Source organism: Bombus pyrosoma, linkage group LG10 (genome assembly GCF_014825855.1).
Source record: "Bombus pyrosoma isolate SC7728 linkage group LG10, ASM1482585v1, whole genome shotgun sequence".
In the NCBI taxonomy this organism is placed as follows: Eukaryota; Metazoa; Arthropoda; class Insecta; order Hymenoptera; family Apidae; genus Bombus; species Bombus pyrosoma.
In genome coordinates this window covers 16470785-16495598 of record NC_057779.1, presented here as the reverse complement: position 1 = coordinate 16495598, position 24814 = coordinate 16470785, and the positions used below count along the sequence as shown (strand labels likewise).

The window sequence follows — 24814 nt, the reverse complement described above, 5'->3', positions numbered from 1 at the left end:
GAACCACTACTCACCAGTTGCTGATCACCATGTATTTTAAGTTGATTTTATTAAGAAATTATTGGGAAACAGCGACTGTTTATGATATAGTTGAATTTTTGTAAGTGTAAATTTTGACACTGCATAAAAAACAATATATGGTGTCATTTAAGAATGCCATGATGATTTTGATTTTTTATTCAATACAACATTTTTTTGATATTATTATGGCAATTTTTTGCCAAATGAATACTAATTACTTTATTCTTCTTTTCGCCAGATTAGCAAAAATGCTTGAAAAATCGTGCCAACCATTACAGAGAACAGACTGTATACTTTCGGATGAACCGACCATTTATTTATTTGATCATAAATCATAAGTCTGACACATAGAAATCGGTTAGACAGAAGTCCACTACAAGACAAAAAAGTAAGGACTTTTAACATTTTTAAAACATTCTTTTCTAAGAATATTATTTGAAAATCTTATTTCAAGAAATTCTTATTTAATGAACATTATTTGAAATTACTTGAAATCTCTATATATGACTTCTATGTAAAATATTTTTCTCATCATTATATTAAATACATCAAATAATATTTGTGATTATTTTTGTAGTTATGACTGAGCACAAATATTCATAATAAGAATAAATTGTGTTTATATATTCATTTAATTTCAAAATAAATTATAAAAATGAAATTAATATTTCTAACGTTTTTTAACATTTATTAAAAATTATACTGTTTTATATATCAAGAAATAATACATGCAGGCCAATCAGATTATATATATAAAATTCGCAAAATGATTTTCGTTGTGTACTTTGTGTAATGTTATTCTGATATTCATCTCTTTAAATTATTTATCAACAAAATAGCATAAACGATAGATTTAAGGTGGTTTCATAAGAAATCTAAAGATCGCATGTTGCCCAAACACCCTTTAATAATTGCAAAATTACGAGCTGAAGCTCGGTCTTAATAAAAATACATATCCGTGGTGACGAATAACGTTTCCCAATAGTCTTAAAAATGTATATATAAAGTTCAGGTTATTTTCACTTAAAGTATTGTTGTAAAGATGAACACCTAATAATATGTTAGTGATTATACCGCACTATACATTAACACGAAATTAAATTAAAAAATTTATTTCTCTTTTTTGCATTAAATTCTGCATATCTGTATGGTATACGTAATAGTTTAGTACTGTATCAGTATTACCATTTGATTTAATGACTTTTATCCAAAGTATTTTTTATAAAAATAGAAACCATTCCTATTATTTATTAATATCCATCTGCAAAACTTGTAGGAGTAGTATAAATATTTTTGGTAAAAAATTCTGCACCTCTAGATTGCTGGAGATCTGTGGAAAATATCCACACAAAATTGTCCTTGACCTTGAATTTTAAAATCAATTTTTTTACTTGCATCGTATTCTATTCACTACGAGAACTAAACTTATTAAAAGAACCATGGGTTACAACTTAGCCGTTCTCCTAAAAAATGATGTTAAAGTTGCACTTACACTTATATTGACTATAATCCCTTCGATTCACTGCAGTTTGTAAATCGAAAACATTGAGTTGGAAGTTTATGAAGTTTAAATTGTTCTACGAAGTTAGGATAAAAGAATATTTGTTGTTTTCTAAGTAGAATTTTCATCATATACTTATGGATTTATATTCTTTATATGAATGAGACATACATACATGAACTGATTAAGTGCATTTTTTTTAAAAATGGAGTTACAACAGTTAAAATTTAGGATGACAGTTTTGTAATCAGATAGAAAATAAATAGCGTCGTATTAATGAGGAAATATTCTTTAACACATAAAATACCTCGCTTTCAATAGAATGAAATACCTAACTTCATGATTTCAAATTATTACAAAATTACTTACTGCATAAAGAAAGCTTCCAACAAGAGGTCAATGGTGCCAAAGAAGCGATTTGACGTTATTAGATCTTTGCAGCTGGGGGCATGAGAGACTACTAAGACATTAAGTGGGCTTTACCAAAAATGTTTATACATCCTGCACATTATTCTACGACGTTATAGTTCACTTTCATTTAATAATTGCGCAATTAAAGACTTAAGACATATATATCTATGTAATTCCAAAATTTTATATACAGAATCTATTGAAATATTACATAACGTAGTTACTTTCTGCATTAAAATAGACGGATTTTCTTCAAAATGCAAAAAAAACTGTGTTTATTTCAGTAACTATGTTGCTTTTTCAAATGTATGGTTTCTTCCTACAAATACTTCCACCTTAGTATCGTTCTCGATTGAAATTGCTTATCATTAAGATGGAATCTATGTGAATATTTTTCTGTATATAGTAATGAATTAGTTGTTCTATTCTTATTTGATTTATAATAAATACACAATATATCCATTTTATCTTCAGTTACATAATGACACACTGTATGCAACAATGGTTTAATTAGTAAGACAATAGCAAATAAGATTTTTAATAATAAGCAGAAAATGAATTCAACACAACTGTTACACATTACTTTTTTTAACTATGAATATTTGCAATATATCAACAATTACATATATATAGATATTGTTCTGGTATTTGTCTAATTTCCATGAATATACAAACAACAATGAAATAATCTGATTATTGATTGGATTACATGTACAATTAAAAGTGCTTTTTAATACAAAGAATTCTATTCTTAAAATAGAATTTCATAACTTTATCTAATAAATGTAGCGCTACAAAATATTTTATTAATTTTTGTAATTTAATAAACTTGAACTCAATTATGTTGCAGACTATTGGTTTGTTTCAATAATCACCTTCATATAACATAATAATATTATACATATATCAATAATCATTTTATTATTATGTGAAAACCATAAACAATTTAAAAATATATTCCAGCTATCATATTGTAAAATAGTAAAAACATATTGTTTTTCATTTTAATCGTAAATCTCTCTCTTTTAACCAACTATGAGAAAAATTCTGGGAGCTAAAATTGTGTAAATATCCTGTGTATATATATTCAAAACTTTTTGATAAACAATAAATAATTTAGAGATATTATATGTGTCAAATAGAAATTATACTTCTTTGATCGTTTTCACAGAATAGATCAAATATGTATGGTATTATGAACTGTTTTCTTAGAGACTACTGCAAAGATATTGACTTCACTTGTTTTTACTTCAGTGGATTACATGGGTTAATCATTAATATATAAATAAACTTTTCCAGAATAACTATTAGAGTGACTAGTATGGCAGAAGAGGCAGAGGACCTCTAATAAAACGTAACTACTCTGTAATGAAACACACCTAGAGTGAGAGGCGTTTATTTTAAATAAAATGTGGTATTAATTTTTATTTATCAAAATAATTATTATCCTAATGGATAGTATTTATTTGAAGCATTCTTTTACATTCTCTATAAATAAAGTCTTATAGTGAAAAATAAAATTGGATTCTAAGTACAATTATAAGCAATTATTTTAACTATTTTGATTCCATTTACAAGCATGTTCTTTTATTTGCTTTATAACTGAGAGAATTCTTTGAAAAACTGAATATGAATCAATCATTCTTCTTCATCATCATTCTTTGAAAATGAATAAGGTTAGTCTTGTTTAAATCTTCCAGACAAGTAAACAAACAGTTCTGTTCAATTAATAGGATTATGTAAAGCACAAAGCTTTGTATAAACAATGAAGAAAATATGAAGTATGTATGATTGGAAACAAAATAATAACAAAGGAAATATAAACGTAAGAATACATATAGTATATCTATCAATTACTTCATTAACTGTTCTTAAATGTTCAAACCAGTATTTATGAAAAACCTACTAATTGTTTACAAGACCAAAGGCATCATTTCGGATATTTAATAGAATGATTCTCAATGTAAAATGTGTTTTGCTTTCCTTTCCTTCTTCCACATAAAATTTTTCTTTAGATAAGCATTTTTTATCAAAACTTTTTAATTATTAGAATTTATCAGTTTATCAGAAAATGTTTCAAGTAAATGTTATTCAGTTTAATAAAAACTATCCATAAAATGACAAAAAATTAATACTTTATTCTACTTAATATAAATAAGGGGATTCATTTTGTTTCACCAGTAGATATCCTAGAAAAATGTATTACCATTATACCATTATCTACCACAATCTATTTAATTAAAAAAGATAATGTGTATATCTATAAGTTTTCATAAGCAGACGATGGTTTTTGAGTATATGTTTTAAATCCTTATAACTTTGGTTATACTTGGATTGATATTAATATTTTTATTGAAATCATCAATATCTACTTTCATTGATCTTACTATAAGCTAATTTATTTATAAGATATTTTAAAGTCTTTATAGATAGTTTTTATATGTGTACATTACTTGCTATTATAATGATTATATTTACCTGTCATATAATTATCTGGAATTTTAATATTTCTTTTCATATCTATATTTTTATGTTCTTTTTTTAAATCAGCACTTATGTATACGTCTGGGTCCTCCATTTTTTGACTTTTTCGTTTTAATTTTTTTCTAGTTTGTTTAAGCGGTGTTTTTTTAAATTGAATTTTACATTTTTTTTGTTTCACATTATCTTGAGGTTCTTCATTTTCATATTTTTGATGGTTATCATTTTTACTTTCTTCAATAAAGTAATTACGTGAAGCATTAGATGTATCATGGATATAATTTGATAAATGACATTCAACAATTCCTTCGCCAATTTCTTCCTTTGGAAATGCAATAGTTTTATCAATATAATTTATATTTGATTCTAATGGTTGTGACTCGACTTTAGGGTCTAGAAGTAATTGTCTTAAAGACACTTGTGCTTGATTAGTTTTCTCAAAAAATTCACTACACTGATTCAATAAAATACAACAATCTATACAAACTGTAAGTGGTAATCCATCATTAGTTAATACCTGTAAGCAGTATTTTAATTTAAATATTACTACAATATTCATATATATCCATAAATATAGACATTAATCTAATAATACTAAAACGTAATATCAGATTAAAATTCGAATGAAATTATATTTCATTAGGACAAACAAAAAAATAGAAAGAATTATTAAATTTATTGCATTAAAAAGAATTATAAAAAAAGAGACCTATTTTTACCTGAATTTGTAAACATTTAGCAATTTTAGCTTCTATGGCTAATTTTTGTCCTTCTGCTTCGTAAATTCCAATAAAATTCTCTTTGGTTTCGGCGCAGAGCCGGCAAAGTTCCGACTCTGTCATGATTCACAAACAGAATTCGAGAACAAGTTCCGCAATACAGTACATTGTCAAACAAACAATTAATGCAATCACATCATCTCACATTTATATTGTAATATGTGATAAATAGAAAATTGTGAACGCCAAAAAGGATAGTGGACATATTGTTTCTTTGCACAAGAAAAACAAGTTATTTTGTAATACACGTACAGAGTTTGTTAATTTATTATATTTATGGAGAATCATAACAGATTTTTATGAAATAATTTAATCAGTGTGTGTAATAGATTGTTCATTACATTATATATGAATGAAAGTACACAGTTGTTTCATTATATTCCTTGAAAAAAAGTACATTTGTATATATAAGCGTGTTTATAGCATTGCTAGGGATTTTAAGGTCGTACCACACGTCGATATATAAAATTTCGATCACTGGTCAATCCTAATATTTTATTTTATAGATTTCTTTCTGATGGCTGTGAATGATACATATTTGTAACAACATTCTAAGTTTATTCTATGTATCTTTATATATTAATAAAATATATAACGTTTTTTTCACACTATGTGGGCAATACATATATATAAATACATATAGGTACATATTAACCTTATTTTCTCCATGTAAAAAATATTTTTAACTCTTTTTATGCACCTATAATATATTCTATATGTCTATTAAAGATGTTGTGCGAAATCACTAACAATGATTTATCACATCGATCGCGATTTTTATATTTTGAGTGAATTTACTCGTTGTGATCGTAATTCACGACCTTAATTGAATTATTTTTTATGAAATACTGCAATATAGTTTTGCATTAAAATATCTATATATACTGTAAATTTAAAATGACGTCACGTCTTCTTCATATAACATAAATTTACTTTATTGAATATTAAAAATAGAAAACAATTCAATTTTCTTTCCTTCATTTTATTTCATTATTTTAATAAGAATTAATTCTTTGGTAAATGTACAGATAGAACTGAACGTCTCTATCTAACTGATGGTTTTTTATACATTATATTTATATATTATACATTATTTATATTTTTAATATGTAGTGGGAAGCATGATTCTGAACAACTTTTTTTCTAGATATGTTACTGGCGATTGGTCTTAATTTTTAAGATATTTGCAAAAAAAACTTGCTGCCACTACAGAAAATTGAGCGTCTATGGTAGAGCATATGCATCTACATTAGTTGCCAGCAGCCGGATAAAATAACCCGATCGAAATCTTCTGTTTAAATCTATGTATACAAACGAGAGTGGGGCGAGCTTGAATATTCGAGATGAAGGTTTGTGCACAACGCTTATATACGAGGCTGTAAAAATCTCTATATAACTCAATTAAAAATGATTGTCATCAGTGTACATATTGAGTTTGGGTTTGGATAAATATGTTCAATCCAGCCACCGCGAGGCAGTCGGCAACGCTTACACGAAATAATAATAAATATTCTATTTCGAAAAATAATACTGATTACATATTCACTCATTAATTATGTTTATAATTAATTTCTTATTATATCATACAAGCGGCGGCCGGACTGAAAAATTTAGTTCAAAGACAAACCAATACAGTAATGATATTCATTTTTAATTGAGATAAAATATTTTTGTAACCTTGTTTATGCAATTGTGTACGGGGCATTTAAACTCGCCCAATTCTCGTTTATGAACAGAAGATAAATAGCTGGTGGCCGGCAACTAAATTGACGTATGCGCCGCTACAGATGCACAACTATAAACAGAATTCACTATAGTGGTACTGAATATAGTGTTTTTGTGAATATCTCGGAGAAAAATTTATCTTGAAGGCAATTGATTTCAGGAAAACTTTTTTTTTAAGTACATGAAATGATCTCAGAAATCGACAGAAACAAATTCCACTGCGGCAGGATGAGAAAGCGAGAAATATTGCATTTTATAACTAAACAAAATTAATTATGTCTATACTTTAGCCAAGCGCCTGAATGAAAAAAAGCTTTTCATTTGAACATCAAAATATAAGCGAACATCAGAAAGCGTACAAGCTCGGAAGATAAACTGAGATAAGCTCATGCATTTGTATTATACAAATTATACAAATTTAAGATTTCCCGTTTCGTAAGTTAACAAATTGATTGTGCGGAAGCTAACAAACGGATCAACTCCAAATCTGGCATATTATTCTGGTATGACTAGTACTTACTTATCACAGAGTCTTGATATTCTATAATAGTTCTAACTAAAGTTGTAAACGATTTAAAAAAAAAACGAATTTATTAGCAATGACTTTCTATTGATACGTTTTATGTATGATTAATAGATTGTAAGACAAAGCAAAATGTAAGAAGAGGTCGTATATTGTACGTTTAATCGATATTTTGTTTATGACACGGTGGAGGTAATTTATTTTAAAGTCGCTTATTTTGTTCTAAGTATCGTTCCGAATCAGATTGTGCGAAAACATTTCTACAATTTGTTCCCGAAATCACTTTTTTTTAGACTTAATTCGATTGGATTAAAAGAATTTTGTTATTCAAGTATAGATATAGATAAAAAAAAAATTGTCATTTTTTATATATCTGTTCTATTCTATGACGTCTCCTCTCCCGTGTTTTTAGATAATATATGCTTCAGATAACTATTTTCAAGGAAAAGAAACAACGTCAGCTTCGACAGAGACATCTTGAAAATTGACGATTCGATAGTCGGGCTACAACTCAACAGTGTCGCTTTGTCGCACGACTGATTGGCTTCGGTTAACTGTATGAATGAATACATTCGCATTGTGAACCGATGTTTGTCATACAACGTTATACGAATATTATTTGCGATAATCAGATTTTTTAGATGTCTCTGTCAAAGTCGGCATTGCTTTTTTTTTAGTGAATATAGTTTTGTGAAATATAAATATATTATTAATCAACTGCGGATATTTATGCAAATTCATATTCATGTTTATCAAGACTTGTTCCACTTACTAAATATTACAACACGTATGCTTTACTTCGTATTTCTGATACATATTTTAATATTACACACATTCTGTCAATTTTTTCACTTCCAAATTTTGTGTTAATGTATAAACATTCACAATTTAATTATTAAGAAATACACGGAAAAGAATATATAGTAGAACAGATATACAACAGAATAAAATTCTGCGAAATTCTTTATTGTCAGCTACGAGACAATGACAATTTTATAATATTTTAATAAAATGAAACTATGCAATAACCAACTTTTAACAAATAGAGTTTTTTAAAGTGCCACATGTGTGGGCTGTAGAACAGTCTATTAAAGAAATTGCTGAATGAAGAATTAATGGATTAAAATACATGACGTTTGACCGTATCATAAAGTCAATCCATCGGCCTCCCTAATATTTATCAGGGATGGTTAAGAGTAACCAATCCCAACGAACACTCAATAGAGCACAAACGCGGTAAGAAGTTAATTTATAAAAGTATCCTATAATCAAAAAAATTTTTTAACAAATAATTGAACATAATTAGAACTTAGTACATTAGTTTATATAAATAGGTATGAAATAGTAAAAGTTATAATAAGTTCATAAGATAAACTGAAATTTTAAATCATTAAAATAGATTTGTTAGGTAGTTCTGAAATAACATAAACAAAAATTTTTATAATTGTATTGTATTAAATTTGATATGATTTCAAACAGGTATTCGGCTTTATCGATGACTCACCCTGTATATTCCTATGAATGTATATTCCTATGTATATACACAAATATGTGTATCCTGAATGAAAAAATAAAAATAAGGGATAAATGTATGATTTCAGTCAGAAAATGTTTTTTACTGCGTTTGGGACGCAGTGCGATGTTCTTGAATGCCCGGGATCAGGTCAATGTTTTTAGAATCAGTCATAAAACAGTCATTATGCCCGTACGTCCTGTGCGGGATGCAGCAAAATAAACTAGTTTTAGTTCCATCAGACTCACATCTGTCGGTCGTACAACAATGCTGTTGTTAACAGGATATCGAATAGTAATAGCTACTGGCTAGTTTTCAAGATATCTTTGTCTATAGCATTTACTAATTAATTAAATCCAAGTATATTAAATTTGGTATTACTTTGTAGTTTCTCTTTCATATACAAGGAAGACTTTAAAAAGAGATCTACAAATCTCTACGAAAATTGTATACTATAAAAATGAAACGTACCTTATAAAAAACGCTTTATTGAAAAATAAGAGTATGTGCAAATAGTTTTTGTAACCGCTATCGTCCTTTTTGTACTTAAGAAATTATGAAATATGACTTCTACTACGGAAATATACATTCTAGATATTGTGCGTGTGATGCGATAAAGGTTCGAAATTCAAACAATCTGATCGACAAATACGACAGTGTCGCATATTGCACGCATTGTAAATTTGAGCGCGCTCATAGAACGTGCTTCGTTTGTTGATGTCGTGTTGGTCGGTGGAACCACTTGTACTATACAACATTCAGTTAAGACATATAGGTTAAAAGTATATACTTACATTGTAGTCTAATCAGTTCGTCCGTACAATCTTACCGTGATGTACCTTGGATCATTCTAATGTCTACAACGTACTTTTCATTTAAAGAGCAATAAAATTACAATGGGGAATTACATATCAACTTTTAAGCGATCCTCGCACAGAAAACATTTTTATCTTCGTATTTATCATATGATAATTTGAGTTGTCAACAAAATTTCTAAATTCCGCAGAAATGTTCAATTTTGTAAAATTTTGAGAAAGAAAACCACCTTCACTTTTTCTTTCCGCTTGTTAGCATCTAAGAGTAAGCCTAGCCAGGTGAAAGTAGAGATTTCGCCCTCCAAAATGATCCTAGATATGTTATTGTACAATTTTTTTTAATGAAATTGTAATAGTTCAAAAATTTATAATTTTTCAATGGAAATTTATGATTCACTGATTCGTTCTAATTTTGTTGCTGACTGTAATATTACTTCACTTTCCAAAACGTTTTTTGTTCCTTTTAACAAATTATTAGAAAGAATATATAATTCAAACAGTTTTCATCAATAACATTATCTATTTGTGTATATATATGCATGCATATGTTATGTATGTATTGTAAGTATATATATAATATTAACACGTTGCGGCTTTTCCCGACGTTTCGTAAACATTCTGGTTTACATCATGACAGTTTAAAATTAAAAATTTTTATGTTTATATTTAATATTTTTTACTTGTGTATATCTTTATAATATAATTATTTTTATAATCTTTATAATATTTTCTCATTTAATGATTTTCTCATTATATCTTTTAAATGTGGTAGTACATATAACAGATAATATATAGTTTAGATATGTTAGATAACTTACTGAATCAAAATTATTTCATGAATAACTTTATTTCTGCAAATTAAAGAAATATTTAAATAATGCATTAAATAATACATTCTACTTTATTCTTAAATAATTCCTCATATTCACAATCAAAGTCGCATTCGGTCAATCGGTGTAGCATGCTTTTTGGGTTTTCAGGTCACCTACATTACCTCTTAAAATTATTTTCTAACGGTACCTGTAATGTTCGTTATTATGAAGATAAAGGTATTTTGAAAATTGTAACTAAAAAGAAATGGAAGTCTTCCTTATTGATATTCGAATAAATATTTTGAAACTTAATTGTACATAATTATTAACTAATCCATCAACATTTGCAATAATAAATTTTTTAGCGAAATTTATTTATAGGGAGAGAAAGGATCATTAAGAAAAAAATATATCATTAACTTACAAAGAAAAATTCCACAAGTATGTTATCTAATAACAATTATATTGTTTCATTGTCAAACATTGAATATAAGAAGAATATTTAGGAAATGTTTATGTTCAAAATATTCTTATGTAACTTAATATTATACACACATATTTAATTCATCATGATTAAAAACTCTGTTATATAATATATATTTACAATTCGTTTTTGTTTGCATACTAAAAGATATACAATAAATGAAGTGTTTATCAGCATGATTTTAATTATAAATCTTATGTCAAAGCATGTTTATTTGTATTAACTAGCATTTATACAATAATATTAGCAGTATTATAGTTTATGGGCATAAAAATTAATAAGAAATATTATTTATATTATGTTGTAAATATATAATATATTACAATTATATAAGTTAAACTATTGTTTGGTTTGGTTATTACCAAAGATATGTATAATTTTATCCATATTATATTTTGCATTATTAATATTTATATTCGTAATTCTTATACAGCATGTGTGTGAGTGTGCGTGATGTGGTAGGAGGGGGGGGCAAGAATATTTATACATTGTTCAAAATTAATTAATAGTTTACAATAATAGTAATATTATTTATTAATAAAATAACTAATCATCTTATTAATATGTATTTTATACATCTATATTATACATCTTATTAATTGTATTTTATATTAAAGCACTTCATATTTTGAATTAATATAATACTTCCATTAATAGATTTATAATATTAACAGATAATATAATCTATTGTTTTAGAATATGTACTTTATATACAGAAGAAAGTATAATATATTCCAAAACGTGTTAGCACTTCTCCAAAAATACTTGTGCAATCGCAAAAGTATTGACGCCATGTCCCCATTATATATATGTATATATATATATAGGGGTGCTTCGGAAGAAAGCATCGCAGTTCTTCGGAGAACGTCTATAGGTAAGCATCGTTGACTTTTCATAGAAAGAAATCTTCAAAAAATATTTAGCTGATTAACTGATTGTAAATACGTTTATTTAAATACTTTACGTAAAATACGTAAATTTTGATTTATAAATAGTTTGCAGTCTTTATTATTGACAGTGTTTTTGATTATATGTTTCAGTACATTAATAATCATTTCCATATTTCCATTTTTATTCAAAGATGCCGAAGTATATATGTAGAAAATATGTATGACTATAAGAATAATCTGATTTTAACAAAGCAATTCACATTAATAATAAAAATTATTAATTAATTAATTAAGTTTGATTAAATTTGTGCTGGTTTTATACTTTTGGTTTTATACTGTAAAGTAAAAATGTTTATGAATATGAATTAAGTGATAATATTAATTTATCAAATTTGTCATTAAATTATAAAATATAACATTTAGATAGAACTGACCTGTTTAAAGTAACATAATATTTTGTTTTATCTAACTTAACTAAACATTAAATATTCTTGCTAATACTAATATTTCTAAAGAATATTCTTGAAACTCATGATACTGATTTAAAGAGACCAATATTATCCTCACCTGTACCCTTGTCTAACATCATTAGTATTTTGATTGAAAAAGATTGGATATCTTTTGTAGCATCACTAATGTTTTATAAAGCGGATTGTGTCTTTATTAATATATTTTTATAGTTAGTAATAAATAAAGGAAATTATATACATAGGTTTATATTAAAGTAATCAATCAAAATAATTTGTCATAATAGAAATTATAGAATTACATTAAAATAATATATACCATGATAGTGGTTCTAAGTATCTCATATCATTATATGAACGTAACATGAATGCATTATAAAATCCTATAAATTTTCCATAGTTAATTAAAAAATTAAAATATATTTTCTTTCCAATAAATTTTTGTAATGTTTATATGTTGATAAATTTATTTATTGGTAGATACAAAATTATGATACAGTAATTAAATTGTGATTATTATATTATAATATTAAAACTGTCATTAAAAACTATTTATAATTTTGGTATCATCGGGAAAAATTCTTAAATAAGTTTGATATTTTAATATGATATCCAAATTAATTTAATGTACCGTATATATAATGTATACGTAGCATAAAAGTATATGCGAAATTTATTAAAAATGCAAACGAATGTAACATATTAAGTGAGACGTTAAAATAAATTATATGATTTTGATACTTATGTGCTCATTTATAAAATTGATATTTATATCTTAAAATTTCAGCTATAAAAATGATGCGATTTGTTATACTTGGAACATTGATTGTTTTATCTACGGCTCAGTTTCAATCTACTAGAAGAATTTTAGAAGCACCAATCCCTGCGCTTTGTGCACAAAGTAAGTAATAGATTGTGATTTTTTATAAATGCTTTTTATTATATTTATTTTTCCTGTCAATATTAACAATAGTGCGTCTTACATTTTATATTTTTTCTGAATTTGTATTATTATGAACATCGTATTAACAATAGAATAATAAAAATCCAATTTTCGATAGTTAATACACGTATAAAATGATAGGAAGCAATTAATTTTTTATATTGCAAAATATATATATATAAGCATATTTACTTTTGATTAAAATTTATGTTTAAAGTTAACAATTAGAGAATGTTTACTTGTAATTATTTACCTCGCTTTTATATTTTATAAAATTAATTATAATTTTATAGATATAATTCTTTTGATAAATATTTTTTCCTATTTGAAGATTTCGAATTTACGCAATTTTAGAAATTTATTACTTCTCATTTTTCACTTTTAATCTTTTCATATTATCATATCTTTGGTTTAATATATTGACACAGCAAATCATGTGCTAATCGAATTAAAAACACTAGATATTTATATAGATATATATTATATATATATATTATATTATATTATATATATATATATATATATTCTTTAACTTTTTTAGTAAAAGAAAAATGAAATTACACAAATTACAAAGACTTTATCAACAGTACTATAATTTACACTTTTCAATATAGACATTCGTATTTATTTATTTGTAAATACAAAATAATATCACTTTACGATATATTTGGAAAATATATATTAAGAAACAAATTATACCAATTAATACTAAATAAAAACATGTCTTGCAATTTAAGAATTTGCTCATAAAAATTGCTTATCTACAAAATATACATGTATTTTAAAATTTTTTAAATATAAAAACTAAGGTGACCTTTCCATGCGTATAGAAGAAATACTAATAGCATTATAAGTTTTTATTTGCAGAAATATACATATAATTTGTATATCTTGATTTCCTATTGAATGTTACCTAATTAATTTTAGTTCTTATTGTCTTAGACTTTTCTGTCTATTGTATTGTCTCTGGAATGCATTCTCATTATACTGCGTACAACCGAACTTTCTTTCTGTCATTTGAGAAAGTAGCTTGTATAATTAACATACCAATCCAACATTTAAGTCGTGACTGAAATACATATTTAAAATCGTGAGTGTCACTGGTGTAACTTTCTCTTCAAACGAAACAATGAACAAGAATTGAACTTATGAATTTCAAAGAATTCGATTAGCTTGGTAAACATATTTCATACATTATTAAAAGTCAACCATTTGGTATTATACAGATTTATTTCAATTATAAAATGTATGCGATGTGTCTCACATAACTGGGACAAACTATATCCTGGAAACGGTAAAAGATAGAAAAGAATTTCATTAAGAAAAATTAAGTGGTTTCGGATGATATATGATCTGAAATAGGTACCCACTTTGAAAGTGGTCTCTATTTTTAATTAATTAGTTAAAAAATCTTTATTTCTAATTAATTAGTTTAAAAATATGTTAACTTTAATTGCAATGCAATGGATATATTTATATTTATGTTTTCCTTGTCCTTCATTCGCTCAATTTGATAAAATTAAAATATTTACAAATATCCTTTAAAGTCAAGCATTTTCATATACAACTATTTTAATACATTTGTGCAAATAGTTAAGAAACACATTAATTAATATATGAAGAAATTTATAAGTAAATCTACAAAAATAGAGGTGGTGTAAAAATTTTTGAAATGTCATCACTTCCAGAATGAATATACACATCAGTAGATCATGTATTATTTAGATCTATTTACTTCTACTCAATAAAATTGTTTTATATCTTCTACTGTCACAGAAGTAGGTATAGCCTGTCCCAGTTACGTGGGATAGCCATATATGTATGTACAGTAGTATGTTAATTTAGGTGTATGTACACACACAATTATCTTTTTGCTTTCTTGAAAATCAAAAACATTTTCGATATTTATCACGAAAACTACGTAATGTAACGAAGAAACAATTTTCAAATTTTTATTTGCAAAAATTGCAATATTAATGTTATTCTTTTGAAATAAAACTATATATTCTTACTATACTTAGATTTTGACGTATTTCAACAAGTGTTCAGCAATGTACAAAATTTTTATGAAAGTAGTTTAATTAATATTTTATATTTATGGTATATAAGCATGTGTACAAGTTTTAAAGTAAAATACCAATTAACAATTGATTTTATATACGATATATGTTCGATATTTCAATCAACTGAATTAAAAAATCATTTTTCTTAAAATGATAATTATTTTAAAAAATATAAAATATTATAAAGTAAATATTTAATGGTAAATATATTTACGTGAATTTTACAAAAACTGCAAATTGTTTTGATTGTATAAAAGCTGACGTGTAATGTTCTAAATTAGATTGTAATATTTTGATCACAAAAATGTAATGTTTATTAGTAATTTTACATCAATGCATATAAGAAATCCATTACATTATATGTTTTAGGGGTAATTCATGAACGTTTCAATGGCAAGGGTTATTACTATTCATGGGCTGATCCAAGAACAAATGGACAAGAACTTGATTGGTTAGCAGGTAGAAATTTCTGTAGGCAACGATGTATGGACCTTATTTCCCTGGAGACTTCTGCCGAAAATGAGTTTATTAAAAGTCGCATTGTGCAAAGTACTGAAATACTTAATATTTAATATATTTTTCGGTAAAAGCAATAAAGTATGAGTACAAAAAAATATGATTTCTAGATAATGTGAAATATATTTGGACATCTGGTCGGCTTTGTGATTTCAAAGGATGCGATAGACCTGATCTTCAACCTCTTCATATTAATGGTTGGTTCTGGACTGCAGAATTACAGAAGCTTGCACCTGCTAATGATCGCGCTAATAATGATTGGTCCGAAAGTGGAGGGTAAATATAATTATTTATTTTCTTTAAAAGTTCATCAAATATTAATGGTTATATTAATAATTCCGCTTAGTGGTTAGTAATAGGTAAAAATCAGCAACATCAAAAGATTAAGGACATTCACTTTAAAAGATATTAAAAATAAAAATACGTAATCTTCATATGTATGTATTATTTAATATATGCATTAATGCTTCGGTTTAAGGGATATGAAAATTATTGATTTTTCTCTGCCATTTAATATTTTTCGACGCGTAGAATCCATAAATGTAAGTCTTAACTTTAGGAATCTAGTAGTTCAAAAGTTATATATAGGTAAGGTTGAATGTTTTTGACGTATTTTACACGTTACTTTGACGCCGCGTTGATTTCTATCTATGATTCGTCCAATAGAATCAATAGCTGTACGCAAATGCACATAAATGGCGACCATTTTGCGACAGTATTTTGAGTATTGGTTACCCTTATGTTACAATTATATTTAGGATATCCTTTAGGTTATTCGACCGACGTAAGGCTAGGTTATACTAATATAACTAATATTTAACAAAGTTCAGTTTAATGCTCATCTGTGCGGAGTGCGGAGTATGATCGATCATGGAGTATAAAAGACCAATCAGATGATAGGTAGAAGCAATATGGCGCCATACTAACATGTGAAAGCAAAAAATGATGTTTTACATATGCATAATTCTTGAACCGACAAATTTCAAAAGTTAATTTTTTGATTGTATACGTCGAAGACTATTAAATGACAAGAAAAACTTAAACCAAAGTTGAACCCGTTTTATATCTTACCAGTGCGACAGTGACTAATAAAAAGGGAGACAGCAAAAAAAGCAAAATAGAACTTAAAAATATTCAAGCAAAATAAATAGAATAGTTTTATAATAATATCGTGTTTTATTCTAATCAGAAAAATTTCATCGATATATTAATAAAATTTTCATTATCAAAAAACTGGAGATAAGTTTCATCGCCGCATCAGTATTGTCTCATTGATGTAAAAGCAAGACGGATTTTGAAAGAAAAGCTGGAATTTATAATGTGGTCTTTTCCAAGGAAATTTTATATAGAAAACCTTTAATGCATTTTATTTTAATTCATTTTCTTTACAGAGAAATACACTTGCTTTGGACCATATTACAAATTATTTTGTATTTTCTATATCGAATATAGTGAAAAATAAATTTATTGATCTTGTAAAAGAACAAATTATTTAAATAAATTATCATAATACATTAAATTAATAATTAATAAATAGCATGATTTATTTTAGTATTGGAAAACCACAACCTGATAATCGTGAAGCTATACAACAAGGAGGTGCACCAGAAAATTGTTTAGCAGTATTAAATCAGTTTTATAATGATGGAGTAAATTGGCACGACGTTGCTTGTCATCATAAGAAACCATGGGTGTGTGAAGATAATGATTCTTTACTGAGATATGTTCATTTCACCAATCCTAATATTCGTACTTAAAATATATAAGGTATAATTTATAGTTTTATAATAAATTATATAATTATAATTATTCAATACTTTTTATATGAATTTCTACCTTTCTGTATCTGTTACAAATTGATTAATATATATAAGTATTAAGTATTAAGTAGTAAGTATTATATGTTTATGTATATCAAAATTAATGGAATATTTTGTTTCCATTTTAATCTCAAGGAGAGTATATATTATAATATAATTTAAAATAAGAAAAAGTACAATATACAGGATGTCAATTTTAAATTAATTATTTAAACTATTTCTGTTAATAATAATGATAAAAAAATAACTAAGCAGAATTTAAATGGTTTCAAGGCACACATTTAGTGGCGATAAAAAAGTCTTATGAAATCATCTTGGCGGTTTTTCCAAAGTCATTGACATTTTTTTAAATAAGACAATATATTTTGTTGTGCATTGATCCATGTGCTTTTTTATTCTGTACAAAAAAATATTGAGATAATTGTATCCAAAAGTTATTAGTTTAAAGGATATTTTAACTTTAATTCTGTTAAGCTTATAATATGAAAGATAAAGGAAGATGCAAAACAGTATTCCTGTGTTCATATCTTCCTTATCTATTATATGTAAGCTCAACAAAATTGAAGTTAAAATATCTTCGAAATTAATCAGTATCAAACATAATTATCTTAATACCTTTTTGTAAAAAATAAGAAAGCACATTGACAAAGTATTGGTGTATACAAAAATATGTAGATCCACTTTAGAAAGTATCTATCTAGAAAAAGCTATCAGATGATCTCCACAGGTCGTTTTTCTACCAGCACTAGATGCACACCTTGAAAACATTTAAATCCCTACAATTAGTTATTTTTTCTTATTTTTAATAAGTAATAAGTTTTAATAGTAATGGAAATAATTTAAATGTTCCATTAAAAATTAATACCCTATATGAATAATATTTTGCTTAATATACAGAATAATGTAAAATATGTATGGCATTTCAATCTTGCTTGTTGCACTATTTTTTAAAACTATTAAATATATTTAATAACCTATTTGTTATATTATTTTAAAAGCACAAATTGTAAATATATTTATAAATATAACATTTATATACATATACATATTACCTATTTATTAAAATAAAGAAATACAGTTGCCTTTTTTGTTCCATATATAAAGCATTATGTATTTTATTGTTGTAGTATAACACTACTAAACTGCGGATTTTTATGTGTTGACAGGAAATTTGAAACTCCAAATTTGTACAGAATGCACACAATATGACAGAATATATAAAATATTCAAAGCACATTGCTTTTCATATTATTTGATATATAAAAGAATTGTCAACCAAGGTTTTATTTTCTTCATAATATTCTCAAAAATTATTTCCAGTTAATTTACATAAAAATCTGTAGCCTATATATTATTATAAGTTAAAAAGAATAATATATAGTATATTGCACAAACATTAAACATTTATTTTACAAATATGCACTCAAACTTTTTTTATGAAAATACAAATTATTTGTAATTGATTAAGTTGGATGTATATTTATACATTAAATATATAGTATTATTCATATTTTACAAATTATTCACTTTTTACCTTCTACCATTATAATATGATAACCAAATTTTGTTTTGATTGGTGGATCTGTGTAGATTGGAGAACTAATAGAAGAGATTGGTAATGCAAATGCAGCTTCTTGAAAGGGCCCAACCATTGATCCTCTAGTCATCCACCCAAGGTCACCCTTTTTTAAAAATTTATTTTCAAAATTATTAATTGAACATGTCTTTTTTTATTTTCAGAAATAATATAAATATATATAAAGAATGTTCACACAGTTGTTAGCAGAATTTTTCTCATAAATACTAAGTATATGAAAAAAATGAAAGAGCACAAATTTTTTACATAAATATAAATTTTAGGTACACATATTTTTATATAATTTAAAAGCGTATATCAAGACAAATCCACACATGTGATAAAATGATTTTTTAGTTTACACAAAATTAGAAATCAGAAAACTACATTTTGTATTGTTTGTATTTGCTATTTTTTATTGATAATACATAGCACATTCAATGTGCTGCTATTGTGTATTGTTTAAAATATATATTTTTAAGTAGATAAAGCACATAATTACAGAATAATTCTTTAAAGAAATTTTCTGAACACTATGCTTAAAGACAAATAAATTGGAATGTGTGGACTTGTGAAGTGATTTTCCCAAATTCATTATTTCTGGACTTCATTTTGAAGAAAATTCTAGAAAAAAAAAAAAAAAATGTATAATGCCAAGGATAGAACAATTTATACAGAAAATTTGTGGCAATATATGCATCAATATTTTGAACAACACTGCTAACAGTCCCTAAATATAGTTCCACCACAGCGTGATTTTCTATATCTCTGGGCCAGACAAATTTTTTTTTTAAATTCAAGGTCTACTTTTTTGTTTGTGATGTATATCAAAAAGTATAGGTAATGATAGAAGTACGAGTATAATATTCATAATATTAATATAATGGATAATTTGCAGAGCAGGAGCTTTATCATTGCTTTTGATGAGATTTATTTTAATTATTTTATTTACATATATACATGTTATGGGAAAAATAAAAAAATGAGTGATCCAACCTGGATGATCATACAAAAAATAAAAAACTTCAAGAAGGAGGAAGATGGAAGAAACCTTAAGAATTTAATAATGTTTTTAAAAACACATTGTACTTAAAACTTGTATTAAAGGGCAATGTGAGTAATGATATAGAGCAACCATTAGTACTAAGAAATCAACAAAAGAATCTTCTATTTTATTTGGATCTCCAATGTGATTTATATAAAGTCTTCTCTTCTAATAGCAATGCATGGTAAAAGTAAGAATATGAGTGGTTTTCATTTTATATCAAGGTTGTCTTTCATTTTTCCTCTTTTTTAAGCATCTTTTTATTTTATCACTGATTTTTTTTTATTTTTCCCATTGTTACTACATATAAGTGAAGTGATTAAAATGAATCCCATCAAAATCAGAGGTCTCCTTTCTGCAAGTACATTACTATAATACCTCTAAAATTTATAATTTTTGTCATAAATAATGTTTAATAATGTTGAAGTACTTCAAGAAAAACTGTACATTTTTTCTTTTGTATATCTGTGATCTGGAGAGTGTTGTTACGAAGAAAATAGAATTTAGCGAAAAAATTCAAAATAAGGAGAGGTCCATATTATTGTGCCCTTGAATATAAATTTTGCTTTGGGTTACAAAGTTTAGAAACAAAAGAGCTATAAGTGGATTTCCATTGCTGTTTCTTGTAGCCTTCAGCTAGAGCTACACAGCAAGGTTAACTTTTTGATAATGTCCTTTGCTATAAATATACGAACGTGCTCCCTATCATACTTCCTATTGTATTGCAACACTGTAAGAGTGAGGATCTGAATCAGCATACACTATACCTATACTTATTTCAATATATTTTTCTATTACAAATTCATCCACTCGTTCCTCTATCAGTCAACCTTAACAAATAATCTTCCAGCAAATGAGTAGAATGCATTATATTCATTACAAGGATCAAAAGTCTCAAAGAAAACATGATTCGCAATTCAATCATTTCCATGGAGAAAAATGTAGGTGCTCTCAGTTTTTAAATTGACATTTTTGGTATGTGTTTACATTGTGCAATCAAATGCAGGAAAAATAGTATTTATTATCATGTGCATATAATCCGACAAATTCATCAGCATTTGATAGTCAAATATCAGAATATGAAAGTTAAATAAATTTCCTCATATACCCATGAAATTGACATTCATATTAAAAAGATTTGAATAAAAAATTGTGTTTTCAGAAATGTCGCTTGATCAAGTTTTTTGTAGATAAAGTATATTATATAATATTATAATATACAATAAAATTGTATAATATTATAATAGATCCTATATATAATTATTACAATAGAACATATAATGGTCAATTTTGTTTTTTTAACTGTATTTTTTAGTAAACTGAATACAATACAATGAAAAAATGTTAACTTTGGAATTCAAGGTCAAAGTCAATTTTACAGCTACTTCTTTTGCTAATTTTTACAGATCCAGGGTTATATATATACACCTATGTACAATGCTATGATACTCATAACAAATCATTTTCAAACACCTTGCACATGAACATTTTCCAATATTTTAATATCTAGAATTAATTGTATATCAAACATATTTTATGACATCCTGTTTATTCTAGTAACATAATAAATGCAAAAAAAGTAAGAAAGTAATTCTTGCTTTTAAAATTGCAACTACTCAAAGATAATTACAAATGAAGTATCCTATATGTAAGATGCAATATATTATAATTATACATTATATGAACATATAATGAATTAAAGTTTATCATTTAATACAATAAAGATAGCAAATTACATTACCCCAGATCTTGCTTTGTCTTCACTATATGTAGCAGCAATTTCATTAAATTTTCCCCCTGCTTTCAACTTTTCCAATGCTTCCAGAATTTTTGATTGTTTTTCACAGAGTATGTGTCTAACCTGTAAAATCAAATAATTAAAAAAAAAAGTAAAATGAAACAATGCATTTTATATATCTTTAATATGTATATTCAAAAATCGTTTTATAATTTGACACGAATATAAAATGCATACCTTCACAGCATTTCCTCCTTTCTTTTCTTCTTTGCCGCTATTACCATCTACAGCTTTAATTTTATTTGTTTTTGTAGTATTTCCACCTTTTTTTGGAGGCATAGTTAAATTTCTTATTTGGGTCAAGGTATGAGATATAATTTAACCTAATCACACACTATTAAACATTAATTAGTTAAACTGTAGTATCTAATTATGTAGTTTGTATAATGAAAATCAAATGTAAATGAAAAAAAAAAATTCATAGATGTAATTATAAAAATAATTTGTGCTTCTTTCATTAAATCTGAAATATGTTTTATAATATCGTTATTCTGTATTTTACAAAAAGTATTGCACAGGAAGTAATAAATTTTTACATTATATTTGGCAAGTTATTTTAATTTATAACAATCAGTTATAAAACATATATTATATTATCAAGCACATACATCTAATGAATTGTTATTATTAACCAAACTTAATGCAAGTATCACGACGTACATGTATACTTACATACGTTGTTGAAGTTTAGCTTCGTTATTATCATTGCTTATATTTAGAGTGCTTGTAAAGAGTAGCTGTAACCACGATCACCAGTATATAATCCTATAATAATATAAACTCGGATATAAACAGGTCTCAACTCGACAGTCGCTGGGAAAAATCGTCCAAAAATTTGGTCACAAAAAATCAACATGGAAGACAACAAGGTTCTCGCTCTCGCGAAACAGACAGAAATGAGGAGAATGTTTCTGTCTCTGTCTGAGACATTTATGGCATATCACATATACACAGAATGTGAACCTTCTCGTCTTCTATGTCGATTTTTCATATTTTCTATGCTTTCGCTGTATGGGCGTTAAGACCTGTTTATATGATCGTGTTTTTAGCAGAGATGTATGGGAATATTTTCAGACCAGTCTTAAAAATCTTGAAAGATAGACATTGCGACTAAGGGCCTCTGGTGATCAATGTCTGCATTGTTCGCTAATTTCGTCTCCGGTACTCTTAATGAGAGAAACGATTATACAACGAAAGGAGAAATGTGTAATCTTGCGACTTTGGTTCATACTGGTGAATAGTGCAGGAGAAATATGCGCATGGCACGCAGCAGTGGTAGAGCGAACTTCCATATGTACATACACATAAGTATTATAACATCTATTGACTCCCAGGCTGTCACATCTTTGTGTAAAACATATATATATAAAGTTTTCGTAAAAATTTCCAATTTGCTTCTGAAATGAAATTTTCCAAATATTGGCATAATTTTCTATATTTTTAAAAATAACTTTTTGGTAGGGAGTTATAATTCATTACTTTTCAAATTTTCGTTAAGAGATTTCGTATTTTTGTTTCATCTTTCACAATCTTTCCCCTGTTTTTTTTTTTTTCATTTTTTCGCTGGATACGAAATAAGGAATGTCACCTTTTTTCAATACTATGTGAAATGTTCATCTTAATATAATTCTTCTAATTTTAACAAAATCAAAATTCATAGAATTAACAAATTTGTATCATTAATGAAAGTACGATGGATAAAAAACGTGGCTCGTTACGTGGTTACACAAATTAGTCGTTACGTCTTCATGTTCTTACATCTTACCTATAGTTAGTTTTTCTATTTTTATGGTTTTTGTAAATGAACATGTAAATCAGATACCAGACGTCTATACATTTGGTCAGAAATATTATTCATTGTTCACCAATTTACTATTTAAAAATTGATATTTAGGTTTTACTACAACGAAAACATTAACGTGACGAAAGTAAGTCTAATGTTAAATCTAAAACATTATCGTGTATAAAAAATATATTGAAATTATGGCATCATTTCTTTGACCCATTATTGTTTGAAAAGAAAATTCTCTTCCCTTCCTTACAAAAGATATAGTAAACAATTAATTTTTTTCTTAATCAACTTACAATTAGTTTCATAATTGCGCGATTTTGTCATTCTCATACTTGTCTATCTCGGATACAAAAGTAGATATTAACTTATCTATAGAACCGTACAATTAAATAGATTCTTGTAGAACTCAATAGGTTCTTGCCTAAGCTACTGTGCAACCAAACAGGGCAGGTCCCTAACTTTAACCATAAATACATAGCTTCTATGTTCTAAATTGCAACCGAACAATTTTATAAGTTCTTATATATGCTAACATTCATTCTCTTATTTGGTCGCATGGTACTGCGCTTGTACTGTGAAACAATTAGAATTACCGGCGTGAATACTCTCATTTCCTCTCTGCTATGGCGCGATATGAGTATGCTTATATAAACTGATTTCGACACTCATATACTGAAGCCTAGGGGAAGCCGTCTGAAAATTAAGTCGTGACTAGTTGTGAAAAATCAATATGGGAGACAAGAAGGTTCTCGTCCTGTGCATGTGTAACATGCTATAAATATTTCAACAGAGATAATGATACTCTATTCATCTTTCATTTCATTATTTTATTACTCCGC

At 26.3% G+C, this 24814-nt stretch overlaps 3 protein-coding genes across 10 annotated transcripts in view; 1 reads left to right on the top strand and 2 right to left on the bottom strand.

Moving 5' to 3' along the window:
- Positions 1-6041, bottom strand: part of LOC122571470 (zinc finger protein 737-like) — a 33224-nt gene extending 27183 nt beyond the window's left edge. For 4 of the 6 annotated variants that reach the window (XR_006318063.1, XM_043735247.1, XM_043735249.1 and 1 more), the window contains exons 1-2: positions 5134-6040; positions 4412-4931 (exon numbers count right to left, since the gene is read on the bottom strand). Coding sequence is in view for 5 of the 6 variants with exons in the window: in XM_043735247.1 (XP_043591182.1) it covers positions 4412-4931; positions 5134-5256 (643 nt within the window). In the remaining variant the exon portion in view is untranslated. Of the gene's footprint in view, positions 1-4411; positions 4932-5133 lie in introns of all 6 variants that reach the window. The other 2 variants (XM_043735248.1, XM_043735246.1) reach the window with 2 other exon arrangements.
- Positions 6042-7703: 1662 nt separating this feature from the next.
- Positions 7704-19098, top strand: LOC122571561. Of its 2 annotated transcripts, XM_043735482.1 has the most exons (7): positions 7704-8677; positions 11762-11939; positions 13210-13323; positions 15798-15977; positions 16055-16220; positions 17497-17711; positions 18931-19098. In XM_043735482.1, exons 2-6 carry the CDS (start codon positions 11765-11767, stop codon positions 17699-17701), a joined length of 840 nt encoding a protein of 279 aa, XP_043591417.1. In that variant the 5' UTR covers positions 7704-8677; positions 11762-11764; the 3' UTR covers positions 17702-17711; positions 18931-19098. The 2 variants fall into 2 exon arrangements, with proteins under 2 accessions (XP_043591417.1, XP_043591416.1); XM_043735481.1 differs by lacking the exon at positions 18931-19098 and having other exon boundaries at positions 7710-8677; positions 17497-17753.
- A 68-nt stretch (positions 19099-19166) lies between these two features.
- Positions 19167-23254, bottom strand: LOC122571560 (peptidyl-prolyl cis-trans isomerase NIMA-interacting 4). Of its 2 annotated transcripts, XM_043735480.1 has the most exons (5): positions 23209-23254; positions 22856-22948; positions 22361-22517; positions 22127-22246; positions 19167-19446 (listed from the first exon to the last, which is right to left on the bottom strand). In XM_043735480.1, the coding sequence occupies exons 3-5, from the start codon at positions 22460-22462 to the stop codon at positions 19288-19290; spliced, it is 381 nt and encodes a 126-aa protein (XP_043591415.1). In that variant the 5' UTR covers positions 22463-22517; positions 22856-22948; positions 23209-23254; the 3' UTR covers positions 19167-19287. The 2 variants fall into 2 exon arrangements, with proteins under 2 accessions (XP_043591415.1, XP_043591414.1); XM_043735479.1 differs by lacking the exon at positions 23209-23254 and having other exon boundaries at positions 22856-23118.
- Positions 23255-24814: the final 1560 nt, after the last annotated feature.

Excerpts from the sequence above, each read along its gene's own strand:
- LOC122571561 (XM_043735482.1), top strand. The coding sequence starts at position 11,765 with ATGTACTTTATATACAGAAGAAAGTATAATATATTCCAAAACGTGTTA. Across the intron at positions 13,324-15,797 it reads CCCTGCGCTTTGTGCACAAA|GGGTAATTCATGAACGTTTC; the intron begins GTAAGTAATAGA and ends TATATGTTTTAG. Across the intron at positions 15,978-16,054 it reads TAAAAGTCGCATTGTGCAAA|ATAATGTGAAATATATTTGG; the intron begins GTACTGAAATAC and ends TATGATTTCTAG.
- LOC122571560 (XM_043735480.1), bottom strand. The coding sequence starts at position 22,462 with ATGCCTCCAAAAAAAGGTGGAAATACTACAAAAACAAATAAAATTAAA. Across the intron at positions 22,247-22,360 it reads AAGGAGGAAATGCTGTGAAG|GTTAGACACATACTCTGTGA; the intron begins GTATGCATTTTA and ends TTGATTTTACAG. Across the intron at positions 19,447-22,126 it reads AAGACAAAGCAAGATCTGGG|GGTGACCTTGGGTGGATGAC; the intron begins GTAATGTAATTT and ends TTTTTAAAAAAG.